At 42.7% G+C, this 18,555-nt stretch overlaps 1 protein-coding gene across 1 annotated transcript; it reads left to right on the forward strand.

Moving 5' to 3' along the window:
* Window positions 1-1,818: 1,818 nt before the first annotated feature.
* LOC135247101 (NACHT, LRR and PYD domains-containing protein 12-like) lies at window positions 1,819-18,510 on the forward strand (the record flags this gene model as incomplete). The annotated part of the gene is made up of 4 exons (XM_064320359.1): window positions 1,819-1,992; window positions 12,156-12,329; window positions 13,977-14,150; window positions 16,563-18,510. Coding segments are annotated over 4 exons (760 nt in total), but the record flags the coding sequence as incomplete, so codon positions are not given.
* Between the last annotated feature and the right edge of the window lie 45 nt (window positions 18,511-18,555).

Below are 18,555 nucleotides of genomic sequence, written 5' to 3' on the forward strand. Positions count from 1 at the left end.
CTGTCCGTGGTTTTAAAGAAGAACACAGGCCTTGCAATATCGTAGCCGGTTAATAACTGAACGTGCAGACGGTACGTCATAATGCAGTGTATACGTTCGGTGAACAGCGGGTAGAAATGGTGCAAAAGCAATAAGTGAGAAGTAGTGGACAACTATTAGTGAGGGTAAAAGCAGGTTAAAGAAACGTGTCCCTAGCTGGGCTTGAACCTACGACCCCATGTAACCTTACCCACTAGGCCACAGGCAGATTAGCTGTTTAAACTGGAAATGTGTCAGAGTAAAAAGGTATGGGTATTTTGCGTGTGTATGCGCGTTTTTGATTGGGTTGTGAGGGTGAGGATTTGGCTGATGTCGGTAAAATGTCCAATTGGGAGACATGTTGTTAGTGGGACAGGCGGCAGGAAAAATAAGAATGAGAAGAAGAAGAAGAAGAACGAGAAAACGCAAAATCTCCTTAGTTTGGGGCTTTATTGTGTGGACATGTGAAGTTGTTTATGAAATCTGTCTGTTGAAATGGGGTCAGAATGTACAGAATTTAATGTTTTTAAGGGCTGAGTGTCTGGGGCTGTTGTGGTTATTTCTGTGGGGAACCCTGAAAAGTGCCAAACTCTCGGTGCTGTATAGGTATGGGGGCATGCCCCCGCCAAGGCGTAACTTGGCGGGATGGCATACCTGCCATCCCAATTTAGCATCTTGTTTGATGTCTTCTGTTTTGTTTTGTAGCTTAGAAGTAGACCTGATACAGAGTTTGTTTTGGTTTGTCAGTTGATTCCACCAGGTTACTGTTGACTGACCTATCAATGATAGAATTCATAATTTTCATTTTCAATAATACTTGTTAAATTAAATCACGTAAAATATATTTTATATGTAGGTTAAGTGAGGGGTTTTAGCACGCAATACCACTTGTGTTCAGTATTCAGAGAGCTGAACATTTTAACAAGGGCATTGACTGAAGCACTGGATTCAGAAAATAAACATATTTTTACTTAATTGTTGCTTGCCCGACAGTGCCTCCTGGAGTTTTAAATACACTGCTGTCTGAGCTTTAATCTCAATATAAACTGCCGCTGGGTCCGTACAGCCTGCTCACTACTTATTCCTGTATTTTAATGTATAAACACAATGTGCAGATGTTCCCCTGTCATACAGTACTGCACTGCTGCCCTGCTCTCCCTGGGAGTATCGGGGCTCCCCCACTCCCTGCCCACTGATCCCTTAGCAGTGTGCAGGATCAGGGGGTCCTGAGACGGCCTCAGCACAGGGGCTCAGCTGATCCCTTAGCAGTGTGCAGGATCAGGGGATCCTAACTAGCTCGCTGGTAGCTGTCGGCTGCCTAGCATGAGGAACCGACAACACACAAATCAGATTTGTGTAGGTCAATAACCGTCTCTTCTTAGTTGAAAGCTCTTTGGTTTTTCCCATGGTCATAGATGACAAAGGCATTTTGTGTGTGTGCAACCTCATATTTATATGCCAGTGATACAAGGAATGGTGAAAGGCAGCTATACAGTTTCTGGGGGCTGAGATCAAATAAAATAAAAAATTTATTCAGATACCACGTCAGATGTTTAGTTTTATTTTAAATATTCTTTAGGGGTACCAATACCCCTATGCTTTTGAGAAAACTGCTATTACTCAGAAGTTTTTTTAAAAGAATATTTTTTAAATTATACTGAAAGTAAGTAGTTTCTCCAAATGTTTGAGCAGACAATTTGCATCATTGGGTATATTGTTTGTCTTGCACAATAATATTTGCTAATTTTCGTGAAGAGGGGCAGTAATTCCTGAGTTGAATGTATAAACTCTTCTTTGCAGACTGAACAGCTGTGACCTCCCAGAGAAGTCCTGTAATATCGTGGCCTCAGCTCTCCAGTCATCAAACTCACCCCTGAGAGATCTGGACCTCAGCTACAATGACCTGGGAGATTCAGGAGTGGAGCTGCTCTGTGCTGGACTGAGGAGTCCAAACTGTAAACTACAGAGACTGAGGTGAGTAGTGCTGTGTACTGTGTGACCTTAACAAAAAATAATTCCTGAGTATGGTTGTGTATGTCTGAATTTTGTCATAAGGAAGAAAACAAATTTACTGATTGCATTTTCAAAGCCTGTAACCTCAATGATTGTGTGAATATGAGTTTGCAGATCAGCGTATTGACTGGGGTATGCTCATACACTACATTTCCAAAAGTGTGTGGACACCTGAACATCACACCCTTGTTGAACATCTCATTCCAAAATCATGGGCATTAATATGGAGTTGGACCCCCTTTTGCTTCTGTAACTGCCTCCACTCTTCTGGGAAGGCTTTCTAGTAGATTTTGGAACATGGCTGCGGGGATTTGCTTCCATTCAGCTGCAAGAGCATTAGTGAGCTTGGGTACTGATGTTGGGCATAAGGCTTTCTAATTCACTCAAAGGTGTTTGATGGAGTGGAGGTCAGGGCTCTGTGCCAGCCAGACAAACTCTTCCCCACCAAACTCAGCAAACCATTTCTTTATGTGCCTTGCTTTGTGCACTGGAACAGTGTCATGCTGAAACAGGAAAGGGCCTTCCCCAAGCTGTTGCCACAAAGTTGAAGCACACAATTTTCTTGAATGGCATTATATGCTGTAGCATTAAGATTTCCCTTCAGAGGAACTAAGGGGTCTAGCCCAAACCATGAAAAACAGCCCCAGACTATGATTCCTCCTCCTTCATACTATACAGTTGGCACTATGCATTCCACCAAGCCCAGATTCGTCCGTCAGACTGCCAGGTAGAGAAGTGTGATTTCCACAGCTCCAGATAGTCTATAGTAGTAGTGGTAGTCTATTTTACACCACTCCAGCTGACGCTTGGCATTGCACATCATGATCTTAGGCTTGTGTACCGCTGCTTGGCCATGGAAACCCATTTTATGAAGCTCTTGACGAGCAGTTTTTGTTCTGATGTTGTTTCCAGAGGTAGTTTGGAACTCTGTAGTGAGTATTGCAACCATGGAAAGATGATTTTTGCATGCTACAAGCTTCAGCACCCCATTTTGTGAGCTTGTGTGGCCTACCGCTGAGCTGTTGTTGCTCCCATACCTTTCCGCTTCACTATAGCAGCTCTAACAGTTGACTGGAGCAGCTCTAGCAGGAAAGACATTTGATGAACTGACTTGCCTCAGCTGGAGACTTGAAAAGGTGCTGTGCAACATTGAGTGAGCTTGAGCGTGGCTGGGTATATTAGGAACGTCTGGAGACCGCGATCACAGGTTACTGCCAGCAGAGAAGAGAGGGCTCTGTTCCGCTGTACTGTGTAATCGCTGAAGTCTGGATAAAAACGAATTACTCTCCTGTTCAACTTCACTGGTGATTTCTTGGCGAAATATGCTGTTGATCCGTGTACCCCAGCAGATTAATAATCAATGTTCCAGGCCTGTCTGCTGTTTTTGATCAGCCGCCATAGTGGGCCCTCATTACTTCTATAGTCCTGTCCTGAGAGAGGGCAAGGAACAAAATCACTAGGCAGCCATCTTCCCAGTAGGTCACGTGATTCTCCCCAACAGATTGATAAATAAAGAAAAAGAACACACAAAGAACTTGTGATGCATACCCACAATCCTCAAATGAAATGAATTAGGTACCAAGATAATTAAATGGATATTTCACAAGTAATTTTGTGGAGCTTACCCCATTGTATTTGGATAGTGTGAATACTAGCAACATATGCTGTCCCTGATAACCGTTAACAGCATCGCCGTTCCTCCTGGTTGTCCAGCTCCCAGTTCACTCCCATTCATTTTCAGGACCTTCTGAAAGTAATCTTTTTAAAACATAAACTAACTACGGGGGATAATAGATCAATAAAAGAGAGTACTGATGTCAAACAGTCCCTGTCCCTGTTGTAATATGTCACCAGTGAGAACTGGATACAGACTGTCTGATTGATATGGTAAAACATTGACCTGCGTAGTAAAATGTTTCAGGCCTGTCACACATTGCAGTCTTCATCCATCTCCATTTACCTGCTATGAACTTTCATTAAATCCATACAGTTACCCCACTGTCTTTCACACACTGACCTTTTGATGAAGGCAAGTTTTACTCCTTCATCACACATGTGTGTGTTGCAGGATTGTGGTGTTTCTGAAAGGATTGTGAATAAAATGACATTTTATTCTGCTGGTAGCACTGTCGCCTCACAGCAAGAAGGTCCTGGGTTTGAATCCTGGCCTGGGCCTTTCTGTGTGAAGTTTGCATGTTCTCCCGTGTTCATGTGGGTTTCCTCCGGGTACTCCGAGTGTGTATGAATGGTGAGTGAATGTTGTTTGTGCCTTGTGATAGTTTGGCAACCTGTCCAGGGTGTATTCCTGCCTCTTGCCTTGTGACCCTGACCAGGATAAGTGGGTATAGATAATGGATGGATGGACTTCCACAAACGAGAACGAGAGTCATGCAGCGACTGATTCCAACTTCAGACTCTTGTTCACTGACTTCAGTTCCTAGTGAACGAGTGAGTCATGCAGTGACTGATTCCAACTTCAGACTCTAGTTCCTAGTGAAAGTAATTTCACCTACTGTGCTTTGGATGTGAATTCCTACATGAACCTAGCACAGGCCTATGTTATTATGCGATTCACAGGACTTTCCGAAACATTTAGCCAATTTAAAAATGAATAGCCAATATGGGCATGTTTCTGTGCAATTCACTCAATTAGCATTTAGGGGTTAGCTCACAAATAAGTGGCACGAGGTTGACGACTGAATAATTTGCAATTAGCTGATGACAACAATATAATCGATAGGCTAATTTTTGTAAGTTTTTTTAAAGACATTAATTAGTAGTGTGGGACAGTTTCTTATGAATTTGTAGCTTTATCCATGCAGATGTACTTTAGTGGATCAAACAAGTTGTAAAACAGCTAGCCAAAATCTTGATTTTACATTTTAGTTAGTCTAATTCGCCATTTGGCTGTTCTGAGCCATAGAAAGCTTCAAAACACTTGGCCAGGATAACCTAGAGATAAGACAGAGGACGAACTTGGGGGTAGCCATTGGAGGTGTGAATGTGTGTGTCTGTGTGTGAGTGTGTGTCTGCATGTGTGTGTGTGTGTGTGTGTGTGTGTGTGTGAGTGTGGGTCTGCATGTGTGTGTGTGTGTGTGTCTGTGTGTGAGTGTGGGTCTGTATGTGTGTGTGTGCGTGTGTGTGTGTGTGAATGTGTGTGTGTGTGTGTCTGTGTGTGTTTTAGCTGTTGATGCACTGTGTTCGGTATTCAGAGTGCCAGATGCCAAACGAGGGTGTTAATGGTTATAACTGTTGGGTTCAGAAAATTAAACATAGTTCAGATAATCCTCACCTTGCTGAAAGGTTTTCCACTCTTTATCTTCTTAGTCAGTGCCTGTCCTAATTTTATGACCTATAATTCTACTAAATGCCATGCCTTGCATAACTGCAGCGGGAGTGTTGATCTCATTTGCCTTGGCTATATTTGGAACTGTGTTGACTAACTGCATTGTGTCAGTTTCCTGCATCATACTCTGTTCATCAAGCTAGCTGCACCAATGTCAGAACAATGTTGACCTCTCGAATTATCAACTAAGTGGTGACAAGTTCTTATAGCCTTACATATAATGTTTGAATAAAGGAAATGACTGCGGTTTCTTTGCTTGAGTTGAGACTGAACCTACTTCACAACTTGCCTCAGTGTTGCCAGATGCCTGAATCAAATACTCCTAAAAAAAGTCCTCAAAATCTTCAATCAACTCCCATTCAAATTCCTGACAAATGTTCCCCCATATCTCATTTAAAATCCCCCTATCTGTCATTGACTTCCATACATCTTTACTGTGAAACTTCCCCCATGAATGTTTAAATCCCCTACATACATTTAGAGGAAAATCTGGCACTCTGCGATGTGTGATCTTTTTTGGGAAATCATATACTGATGGCCTCTTTTGTTCATGGTTTTTTGCACCATGCAAATAAGAGAGTTGGCTACCCAAAGCTTATAGCGTTTCTCAGATGTAAGTGGGCTGACCAGCTAGTTTAAGACAGTTTCTTTTAATTCTGTAGGTCTATTTATTACTCAGGCAAGTTTGTCATTGCAATACAAAGGCTTTAGGGGTAGGAGGACACGTAGAGCTGTGGTGACTAGTCTGAAACTCGTTCCAGTTCAGGACCCAGACCCAGACCCGAATCAGAATGTCTAGTTCGGTCCGGTCCTCAACGACAGGTCCAGTTCCTTCCCAGATTAGGTCCCCACCGCTTTAAATTTCAAATAATCCCACTCCTAACTATGTAATTCTGAGGAGAAATTCCAGTACAAAATTTCACTGTTTTCAATTGGCTTCCATTGGATTACATAGAAGGTTTGAAGTGCAATTATCCACTTCAAATATAGTTTGGCTTGGCATAAGTTAGGTCAGAATAGTGCTCACTGTGTGAACTAAACTGTGTTCTTAGCTAGAAACAGCTGTGCGAAATGAGTATTGTATCTTATTGAACGTGTGTTTTGTAGTTGTCCACGACAATGAAATGCACTTTTGTACATTACTTTGGATAAAAGCATCTGCCTAGTAAAGGACATACAGATGGTGGATTATTTTTATGTATAATTCAAGAAAAATAGATCTATCATTTTTTTCAGTCTGTTTTAATTGGTGTGTTGCTTAATTCCCAGATTATTACAATACAGGCATGATTGCAAAGATGAAAGAGCCACAGTGGCACAGGTGAACCAATGGTTTGATAACTTGACTGTACTAATGAACTGTCTGATGGTTCATCTGGTGCAGATTGCTATGAATATTATGGGGGTTGGGAAACACCCATCTCTTCAGACGATATATGAGGAGTCCGTTCTCAGACAGGCACAGAAAATAGTATCCCCACTCACACATTTTACCCTAAATTCCTACTTCTACCTTCTGGTAAAAGATTCAAGTCCCTCAGTGCAGGCTTACCTGCTATAAACTCTCATTCATGGTGATGACAGTTTAGCTTTTTAGTGCTAAAAGTTGATGTGAATTGTTGGCTGCATGGGTGTTGCAATATGTCTTCACTGTTATAACACTTTTTTCAGTGTTAATTAATTATTCATTTATTTATTATTTTTCAGTTGGCCCACCAGCTCCCCCACTTGATGGAGGACACCTTTATTTATACAATTACAATGTTTACATATAACAGTGGTGAAGTCACTTAGATTTTTAAGTGAGGCAGTTATTTTTGTTCCATTGATGTGTTCAGTGAGAAGGTTTTGCCATTGTGTGATACTTAATGAATTCCTAGATTTTCAATTTAGGAGGATAGTTTTTTTGGTGATCGTTAAGATGATCAATATTGGTTTTATGTATTGAGATGGTGTGTTGATTGTAGGCAGATTTGTGTTATGCTAATGCTAACTTTTGCATCTTGCAGTATAGCTTCTGTCGTTGTTTGTGAAGTCTTCTGCAGACAGGAGGTATTGACACATCCATACCTGTATTATGGAGAGTGTTTCTGATTTGTAGAACAGGGGTTTTTCTTCATTATGGTGAAAATTTGTTAGGTCCCCTGCCTCTGCTTGCCTGGCTAGTGCAGGTAGAAGTAGTTGCCTGATTGCCTAATTACCTGATTTCCTCCACCTGCCTGTGAGCTAACATAAGCCCAGCAGTATGAGGCAGGGGAGATCTTTCTTTCGGGTTTCTTTTGGGTGGTTTGTAGTTGTCTGTGTGTTTTTGTTTTGTGGATTGCATAGAGTTCTTTTCTTTGAGATCTTCTTTGGGGTTTCTTTTGTGTAGCCTGTGGTTTGCTTTGTGGTTTTGGTGTTTGTGAAGATCCTTTTTGTTTGGTAAACTGGGTTTGGGTTTTCTTTTGTTTTAGTTTATTTATTCTAATTAATGTCTGAGTTTTAAGATCAGTTTTGAACGTGAAAGAGTGCTCTGTTAACATTTTGAAATTATATTGCCTCAAATGTTTGTTTAACACTGAGATTCAAGATAGGAAGTTGACAACCGTCCTTCTTTGGGAGCTGGAAATAATGAAAATAAAAACTATGTTGGGTTTGATCTCTGGGAACCACATGTATTTCCCCCTTTTTGTAAGAGGGAAGGAATTTATTCCTCAAACATGGGAGCGCTCGCTTGTGTTTGAGAGTAAATGACTCTGTTGAAATGGGGGGTTTCACTCTGAACTGGAGTCTGTAGCCCTTGGCTATATTAGCGCTGCAGTGTTTTATATGCTCTTCCAGGCGGGCGGTAGCCTCCGTTTGCAATGAACATGCTACTGTCTGTCAGAGCCACACTTGGTGCAACTGGATGCTTCTATGGAGGTCTGGATCAGATGTCATTCCCTAGAGTTGGCTTTCAAACACAAGATGATGAAAGAGGTGTACTTTCATATGACAGAATATGACAGTTGCCAATAACCATGAATAGAAAGCTTTAACAGTGTTAAGAGGCAATCATTTTATTTACAAGACATGGCAAGATGGACTGGACACTATTCTATAAGAGAGGAAAGGACATGCACCTGATGTGACTGTAAGATAAAGAAAGGAACACAAAGAAATTGTGATGCATGCCAAAAATGCTTTTTTGAAAGGACATTGGATAATGAATTAAATTGATTGAGCTTCCCTTAAATGCTATCCAGAGAACATCTCCCACAATCCACACTAGTTTACGTTTTACAAAATAGTCTGACCTGGCCAAAACCATAGTACCCACCGCCATCCCCAGCAGAGCCGGTGAGACACAGGTGAAGTGGAGCTGACTGGTGGCTCCAGAGGCCCTCACCACAATACATATTTGTGAGCATGTGCATTACTTCCTGTTACAGTGAATCTGCCTTTAGCTGTGTGTTAGTTTGCAGTTCTGTGGGAAGTTTGTCACAGAAAACCAAAAGGAAATAATCGAAGTCACTGTCCACTCTGAAAAATGTCTGTTGCCTTTTACATCTTTACTTTTGGTGGTGGCCAAACATCCTACAGCACTGAAAACTAACTTGCTCTCCACTCTGGAAGATGGCAGCTGCACGTCTAGTATGGGACGGGAGGGTTAAGCCCAGAGAACGGATTATAGAAAAGGTAGATGACACCTTTGCCCCAATTCAGAGAACTTACAGTATAAGAAAAGGGGACATTTGGGTCAGAATTACATCTGTAGAACAGTCAGAGTTCATTCCAGCAGGATGTTTAATTTTCAGGTCCAAAATACTGCAGTTGGAGAGTGTAGCACAAACATCTTCATCAGAGCATCATCAACTTTAAAATCCTTCATTTCACTCTTCATCACTGAACACTGTCATTGGCACATTTCCCATATTAGATACATGCTTCATGTATACCTAATATAATAATACTATAATATATTAACTCTTCTTTGCAGACTGAACAACTGTGAACTCACACAGAAGTGCTGTAATATTGTGGCCTCAGCTCTTTTGCCCCAGGGTGCTCACATGAGTCTTGCTACACAATACCTATTCATTTTCACGAACTGCCTCTGACGAGACCGCAACCACTGAGCTGCTGACTGCTCTGAAATGGAAGAGTCCACCTGTGGGACGGGGCGACGGGTCTGCAGTGATGCTTTGTTCTTCAGACCACAAACAGACTGAAGCCAGAAGCTGTGGTTGGGCGGGAGGGCAAAATTAGAAATTAACTTATCTACAGTATGTCAGATATCAAGTGTTTAGATTATTGGCCTCAGAGAGAGAAGCAGTGAACTGGATACAATATTGGCTTGAAGACTGCTGCCTACCCTCCACTCCACGAACATTAAAGGAAACGTCCTTTACGCCACTCTGATACCCTAATCTAGGCAGGGGATCTATGGGTCCCACCTCCTGCAGAGTTTGTCTCAGGAGAGACAAACCAGCAGACAAAGCTATTTACGAGGCCAGAGGCCCATTGTGGCTACAGGACAAATAAAGTTCCGGTTCCATTTGATCTTAAGTTTAAATGCAATTTGTGGCATTTAATTGAAATCATTGATTGGAAAATCTTTGTCTGTGTTAGAAGAAAAAGAAGTAAACGTCCATGCTTTTTATAGGTATACAATAGCTGAACAGAATTACCTCTTATACTACCTATTATATTCCTGTTTGGTCCTGTTAGGAAGGGACTAAATTCATGAATAGTTTGGTAATAATTCATGAATATTTAGCCCTGCTTTCAACAACATAAGGTCACTTTAATGTAATAAGTACACTGTGAGCTTTTAGATAGACCAGTCCTTGTGTTAAATTAGCCTGCCTCCCCGGTTACCGGTTATTCTACCAGGTTACTGTCGACTGACCTATCAAAGAATTTGTCTATTTAATTTATAAATGTCATTTTCAATAATAATTATTAAATTAAGTCATGTAAAATACATTTTATATGTAGGTTAAGGGAGAGGTTCTTACACGCAATACCACTTGTGTTCAGTATTCAGAGTGCTGAACATTTTAACAAGGGCATTGACTGAAAATACTTGTCTGAGGGTGGCACGGTGGTGCAGTTGGTAGCACTGTCACCTCACAGCAAGAAGGTTCTGGGTTCAACTCCTGTGTAACACACCGTGACTACCCTGATAGAGACAGAAGAGCTGGACACAGGGAGATTTGGAAATTCCAGATATCTCTAACGTTTTATTGGGGTAGCGAAAGAGAGCATAATCACAAACAAACACAAACGAAACACCTTCGCTCATCACCCTCACGTGATCTGGGCAAAAACAATAAACTAAAATAACAAAGACAAAATAAATGAAATTATACGAGCGCTTTTCAGCCTTTTCTCTGGTCTGTACGTGCTCTCTCTCACCATCGTGGGGGATCCCGGTCTTAGACGCCTACTGTGGAAACAAGCACACTTTTAAATCCTGGACTGATTTGTAATATCATTCAGGTGTGTGCCTGCTTAACCAGTAGGTGTGGTCCTCTGATTGCCCTGAATTCCTCCCGCAAACCGAGCCCTGCCACATCCGGCCTGGGCCTTTCTGTGTGGAGAATGGCCTTTATTTTGCATTTTCTCCCTGTGTCCACGTGGGTTTCCTCTGGGTACTCCGGTTTCCTCCTACAGTCCAAAGACATGCAGGTAGGCTAATTGAAGACAGTAAAGTGCCGATAGGTATGAGTGTGTGAGTGCATGGTGTGTGTGTCCTGCAATAGATTGGCAGCCTGTCTGGCCCAATGCACACTGGGATAGGCTCCAGCACCCCTCGCGACCCTGTCCCTGATAAGCGGATATAGATAATCGATGGATGATGGATGGATGTCGGTTGTCTGACAGTGCTTCCTGGAGTTTTACTTCCAATATTGAAATGGAGTGATCTTTGTCTGCAACATGTTACACGTGCATGTAAATACACTGCTGTCTGAGTTTTAATCACAATATAGACCGCTGCTGGGTCCGTACAGCCTGCTCACTGCTTATTCCTGTATTTTAATGTATAAACACAGCGTGCAGATGTTCCCCTGTCATACAGTACTGCACTGCTGCCCTGCTCTCCCTGGGAGTATCGGTGCTCCCCCACTCCCTGCCCACTGATCCTTTAGCAGTGTGCAGCACCAGGGGGTCCTGAGACGGCCTCAGCACAGGGGCTCAGCTGATCCCTTAGCAGTGTGCAGCACCAGGGGGTCCTGAGACAGCCTCAGCACAGGGGCTCAGCTGATCCCTTAGCAATGTGCAGGATAAGGGGATCCTGACTAGCTGGCTGGTAGCTGTCGGCTGCCTAGCATGAGGAACCGGCAACACAAACTAGATTTGTGTAGGTCAACAACTGTCTCTTCTGAGTTGAAAGCTCTTTGGTTTTCCCCATGGTCATAGATGACAAAGGGATTTTGTATGTGTGCAACATCATATTTATACGCCAGTGATACAAGGAATTGTGAAAGGCAGCTATACAGTTTCTGGGGGCAGTTCTGGAGATTAAATAAAATAAAAAATTTCTTCAGATGCCACTTTGTTTAGTTTTATTTTAAATATTCATTAGGGGTGCCAATAATTTTGACCTCTAAGCTTTTGAGAAAACTGCTATTACTCAAAAGTTTTTTTTAAAGAATATTTTTTTTATCATACTGAAAGTAAGTAGTTTCTCCAAATGTTTGAGCGGACAATTTGCATAATTGGGTATATTGATTGTCTTACAAAATAATTTTTGCTAATTTTCATAAAGAGTGCCAGTAATTCCTGAGTTGAATGTATAACCACTTCTTTGCAGACTGAACAGCTGTGACCTCACACAGAAGTCCTGTAATATTGTGGCCTCAGCTCTCCAGTCATCAAACTCACCCCTGAGAGATCTGGACCTCAGCTACAATAACCTGGGAGATTCAGGAGTGAAGCTGCTCTGTGCTGGATTGAGGAGTCAAAACTGTAAACTACAGAGACTGGGGTGAGTAGTGCTGTGTACTGTGTGACTTTAAATTGGTAGAATTTGTGATGATGTGTGTAAGATTGTGAATTTTATCACGGGGTGGAAAAAACCTCACTAATATTCAGAACCTGTAACCAGAATGTTTTTGTGTGAATACGAGTTAGCGTATAAGCACATTAACAGGGGTGTGCTTATATGAAATGATGGGCAGCAAGACATTGTACCCTGGAGAGACTATCTACTGCTGCCAGGCATTCATTCAATCGTTCTGTGACATCAAGACCTTCAATCATAGGAATCCAGGAGTGGTCTGTACGTGCTGTCTCTCACCGTCGTGGGGGATCCCGGTCTCAGACGCCTACTGTGGAAAGAAACACACTTTTAAATCCTGGATTGATTCGTAACATCATCCAGGTGTGTGTCTGCTTAACCAGTAGGCGTGGTCCTCTGATTGCCCTGAATTCCTCCCGCAAACCGAGCCCTGCCACATCCGGCCTGGGCCTTTCTGTGTGGAGAATGGCCTTTATTTTGCATGTTCTCCCCGTGTCCACGTGGGTTTCCTCCGGGTACTCCGGTTTCCTCCTACAGTCCAAAGACATGCAGGTTGGCTAATTGAAGACAGTAAAGTGCCCATAGGTATGAGTGTGTGAGTGCATGGTGTCTGTGTCCTGCGATAGATTGGCAGCCTGTCTGGCCCAATGCACACTGGGATAGGCTCCAGCACCCCTCGCGACCCTGCCCCGGATAAGCGGGTATAGATAATCGATGGATGATGGATGGATGTCGGTTGTCCGACAGTGCTTCCTGGAGTTTTACTTCCAATATTGAAATGGAGTGATCTTTGTCTGCAACATGTTACACGTGCATGTTAATACACTGCTGTCTGAGTTTTAATCACAATATAGACCGCTGCTGGGTCCGTACAGCCTGCTCACTGCTTATTCCTGTATTTTAATGTATAAACACAGCGTGCAGATGTTCCCCTGTCATACAGTACTGCACTGCTGCCCTGCTCTCCCTGGGAGTATCAGGGCTCCCCCACTCCTTGCCCACTGATCCCTTAGCAGTGTGCAGCACCAGGGGGTCCTGAGACGGCCTCAGCACAGGGGCTCAGCTGATCCCTTAGCAGTGTGCAGGATAAGGGGATCCTAACTAGCCGGCTGGTAGCTGTCGGCTGCCTAGCATGAGGAACCTACAACACACAAACCAGATTTGTGTAGGTCAACAACCGTCTGTCTCTTCTGAGTTGAAAGCTCTTTGGTTTTCCCCATGGGCATAGATGACAAAGGGATTTTTTGTGTGTACAACATCATATTTATACGCCAGTGATACAAGGAATTGTGAAAGGCAGCTATACAGTTTCTGGGGGCAGTTCTGGAGATCAAATAAAATAAAAAATTTCTTCAGATGCCACTTTGTTTAGTTTTATTTAAAATATTCATTAGGGTGCCAATAATTTTGACCTCTGTGCTTTTGAGAAAACTGCTATTACTCAAAAGTTTTTTTTAAAGAATTTTTTTTTTTTATACTGAAAGTAAGTAGTTTCTCCAAATGCAGACAATTTGCATCATTGGGTATATTGATTGTCTTACACAATAATTTTTGCTAATTTTCATAAAGAGTGCCAGTAATTCCTGAGTTGAATGTATAAACTCTTCTTTGCAGACTGAACAGCTGTGACCTCACACAGAAGTCCTGTAATATTGTGGCCTCAGCTCTCCAGTCATCAAACTCACCCCTGAGAGATCTGGGCCTCAGCTACAATAACCTGGGGGATTCAGGAGTGAAGCTGCTCTGTGCTGGATTGAGGAGTCCAAACTGTAAACTGCAGAGACTGGGGTGAGTAGTGCTGTGTACTGTGTGACTTTAAATTGGTAGAATTTGTGATGTGTGTAAGAGTGTGAATTTTATCACCGGGTGGAAAAAAACCTTACTAATATTCAGAACCTGTAACCAGAATGTGTCAGGGTTCTGTTGTCTTCCCCCTTGTTGTTCTCTGTTGGGCCGCCAGATGGCGGCACCTCGGTTTGTGTTCTGTTAATTGTTTTATTGGTTCTCGTTATCCCATTATTAGTTGCGTTTTGTCTCGTGTTCCCCTCCCTCTCTGTGGCTTGATTGCTCATTGTGCCCTCCTGTGTCTCGCCTGCGTCGCTCCTATTTAAGTCTCCCTCTCCCTCACTCAGGCGCTGGATCCTTTCGTTTCTGTACCAGTTTGTGGTTTGTTTTCCGGTTTGCTACCTGCCTGCTTGTTTCTGTATGTGTTTTGCCTACCTGTTGCCTGTTGCTTGTTGCCCGCTCTGTTCTCTCTGTTTTTGGATTTTTGGATTTTTTGTTTTCCTGCAATTTTTGAGTTTTTCCCTTTGTTTGTTATTAGCGCCCTGCGAGGCTTTCTGTTCCCTTTGTTCCCCGTGCTTTGTATTAAAGTCTTTTGGTTTTCCCCATTTCTGGACTTTTGGGTTTTCACTCTGCGTTTGGGTCCATTCCTGCACCCGCCCTGACAGAATGTTTATGTGTGAATATGATTTAGCGTATATGTACATTAACAGGGTTGTGCACATATGAAATGATGGGCAGCAAGACGTTGTACCCTGGAGAGACTATCTACTGCTGCCAGGCATTCGTTCAATCGTTCTGTGACATCAAGACCTTCAATCATAGGAATCCAGGAATCTAAAAATAACAACTAATTAAGGCTTACCCCATCTGGGTGAAGAGGCTAATCTAAATATCCCAGGGCATGACCTCTGTATTTTATTGAATGACATTCAGATCCATCTGGCCACTGACTCTAACAGTTAGTAGCTGCACATCCTGCTAGTGAAACTAACAATATGCCCAGTGAGTACATCAGTAAGGGTGTTACCCCAAAACTTTAAGTTACTGTCGTAACCCTAGTTCTCTGAAACACAGAGTGGAGAGATCCACCTATGGGGAATGACAACCGGTCATGACTTGTGTAGAAGCATCCCATTGCACCAAGTCTGCCTGTGTTACTACTTCTCAGTGAACGTATTCACTTCACATGAGTGGCAGGCAGGGCAGTCTTGGTGGATCTCTCCACCGGGGTTACGACCAGGGGTTAAATTGGGGGTGAACGCGGGTGGACGGCGTCCACCCACCTTTGGTAAATAAATAAATAATTTTTAACTATGACAATCCAGTCCATTTTTCGTACGCTCCAGTCCATGTGTTCCCTCTAGCCAGTTACTCACTCCACCAATCAAAAATCTGAAGAAAAAAAACTCAGGAGGAACAGTTGTTCATATAGACAGGCACAGAAAAAGAAATATTGTTGATTGTCTTGATTGTTTGGAAGCAGGCGCGGTAGGTAATTTCATTAACATGTAATTTCATCTATGCAACATTTTAAAGAGAGATGAATAAACAGCCCCCACAAACGCCGGCTATTATTAATGGCAACTTTGATTGCTTGAGCAAAATCAGCAGATAAGCTAGGATTGAATATTTCCCACATAGCCTACATAATGTTTTATTCAGCGGCGACTGGTGAGCTGAAAATCGGTGGGGCGCAAAACTTTCCTTTCAACTAATCATTGATCTCAACCTGTTTTGATTAGTAATTTTCATTTATAATCAAGCGTGCCAACGATCGGATTAATCAAATGGCACGTAGCCTAACATACAGCGTCTTCATACCGTGGTGGAGGGATTAAATCATAAATTCAGTTTATCCGTTAAAAATCTGTTTTAATCACCAAGTAGTCTACACTTAACAAACAAGATACACCAGTCTGTTATCTACTGTGTTAGTTTTCAGAATAACCCAGCAAAAATAAAACCTGCATTTCAATTTTGTTTACAATCTACGCATTGCAGATACTTGCCATGAATACGAGTGCGGAGAAAGAAGTGCATGTATCCGCAAACAATGTTGATTAAAAATGTGCACAATTTCGTACTTCAAAAGTAAAATAAAAATAGGCTATGAGGCCTAGGCTACTTGCTAAAACTGCCTATTTGGGGAGAGCTCGCTATATATTATAGTATTGAGTAGCCTATTTTGTGGATTAATTGTACTGATGCTCAGTGAAAATCGGCAGAAGATTCTGCCACATGCTTAGTGATTAAAACTGATTTTTATAAATCGCATTTATCATTTAATCTCCCTAACACAATGCGAAGAAGCCGTGTCCCTTTCCAATTGATTAGTCAGATGTTTGCATGCTTGTTAATCACTGAAAATTAATTAAAACAGTTTGAGATCTGTGACGATGCTGGACCCAAACGCAGGACTCGAACACAGAGGCTTAGGAGAAAAGCAACCGGTTTATTGAGAGGTATCCAAACTGAGCAGGGCAATTCAAAACCGGAACTGGACTGGGAAAGGCTGGAACCGGACTGGACAAGACTGGAGCCGGAGCAGGAGCAGGAGCAGGTCCGAGCAGGAGCTGGAGCTGGATTCAGCAGGTACAGGAGCAGGACCGAGCAGAACTGCGGCTGGAGCAGATCTGAGGAGGAACAGGGGTAGGACCGAGCAGGGCTGGAGCTGGAGCAGATCTGAGCAGGAACAGGAGCAGGGCCGAGCAGGACTGCGGCTGGAGCAGATCTGAGCAGGCACAGGAGCAGATCAGGACTGGACAGGGCTGGACTGGGAGGCCGGCGAAGGGCAGGCTGGACACGGCTGACAGGGAACGGGAAATGCAGACAAGACGGGGACGAACAAAATAGAGACCAGACAAACACGAAAACAGGAAAAACACAGACTGGGGAACCCGAACGCAAAGTGGCAAGTAAAAGTGGATAAGAGCTAGGAAAAAACCGGGGAACAAGACTAAAGAGAATTTGCGATCTTTTACGCAAGCCGACGAGAAGTTGCAAGGAACAGAGGCAACGATCTGGCAGAGAGTGGTAGGCGAGCCGAGAATAAATACTGGTGAGCGTGACGGGAAAGCGTGCAGAATGCAAGGGAAACAGGTGGGTAAAATTAGGTATTCAGGGATCGTTGAAACAGAGACCCACCTCCGCTGTGGAGGCGAGCAAAGATGGTAAAAATAGGGACAAGATACACAAGGCAAAACAGAAAACATGAGAAATGGCAGGGACGTTACAAGATCAATGATTAGTTTAAAAGAAAGTTTTGCGCCTCACCAGTTTAAGAAAGATGGATAAAGGAGGAAGAAAGTGAGGACAAGAGGAGGATGACCGATTATTTTTGTGGGTAAAAAAAATTCTTAGCATTAATGACACTCAATAAACTTGAAATATATTATGCAAAAGCTTGCATCAATAGTATACATTCTTTTCAAAACATTGTTTTCCTTAATTACAAATATGCACACAATACATTAAAGATACAACTGTTTTGAGCTGAGACATTCATTGTACCTTTTTTCACCCACCTCCCACCGGATCTCAGGGTCCATCCACCTCCCAAATCCCAATTTCACCCCTGGTTACGACAGTAACCTAAAGTTCTCTTTCATCATGTTGTGTTTGAGATCCACCAACAGGGAGATATGGACAACTCCCAGATTTCCCTATGCTCACAGCTGTGGCTCGATTGCTTGAGCCTGACACGCACTTCCTGTTTGTGGTAGAGAGAGAGAGTAAGAAGTCTTGTGGAGTTTGGAAAAGTTAGTTACAGGATTGTATTGTGCTTTTAAATGTGTATTTGCTATTTCATTTAAGTTTTTAAAACCCATATTAAAAGTAAAGTAAGATTGTTTTGCTCAGTAGGTGAAAATCTTTGTTGCCGTCAGGGGACAGGGGGGGAATTTTCCACTTTTTTCCTCCCTAGCCGGTTAGCTAATTCGGCCACCTTCTTGCTGACAGGAGGTTTTTGGTTGTTCGCTTTCCCAGGAGCAAAACATATCTGTTGTTAGATAGTTTGCCTTTATTATGTGCTAATGTTAGCAGTAGTTTAATATGATCTCATAAAAAACACGTTTTCAACATACAAAAATGCCAAGTTACTCACACATACAAGACCAGTCCAGGCCTGCCATTAAAAGTATCGATATCAAAATGACACCAAGTTACGGTACTACAAACAATATAGGCCATCTTGCTTCACCGAAATTAAATAAGATGTATTCCAAAGCAATGCTACCCAACATTTCCTCAATTCTTTCAAGTCACTTGGCCTCCAGCTCCAGTGATAAATCCCAAGGGGAAATGAGCTTTTTAGCAACAGGCAGAGAACCGTGAGGCCCCTTCATGAACATGTGAATGAGGGGATGCTGCCCCACTGCATAGCTTCTGAAACCAACATGACAAGCAGTGA

This window comes from Anguilla rostrata, unplaced genomic scaffold (genome assembly GCF_018555375.3).
Source record: "Anguilla rostrata isolate EN2019 unplaced genomic scaffold, ASM1855537v3 scaf1065, whole genome shotgun sequence".
Classification (NCBI taxonomy): Eukaryota; Metazoa; Chordata; class Actinopteri; order Anguilliformes; family Anguillidae; genus Anguilla; species Anguilla rostrata.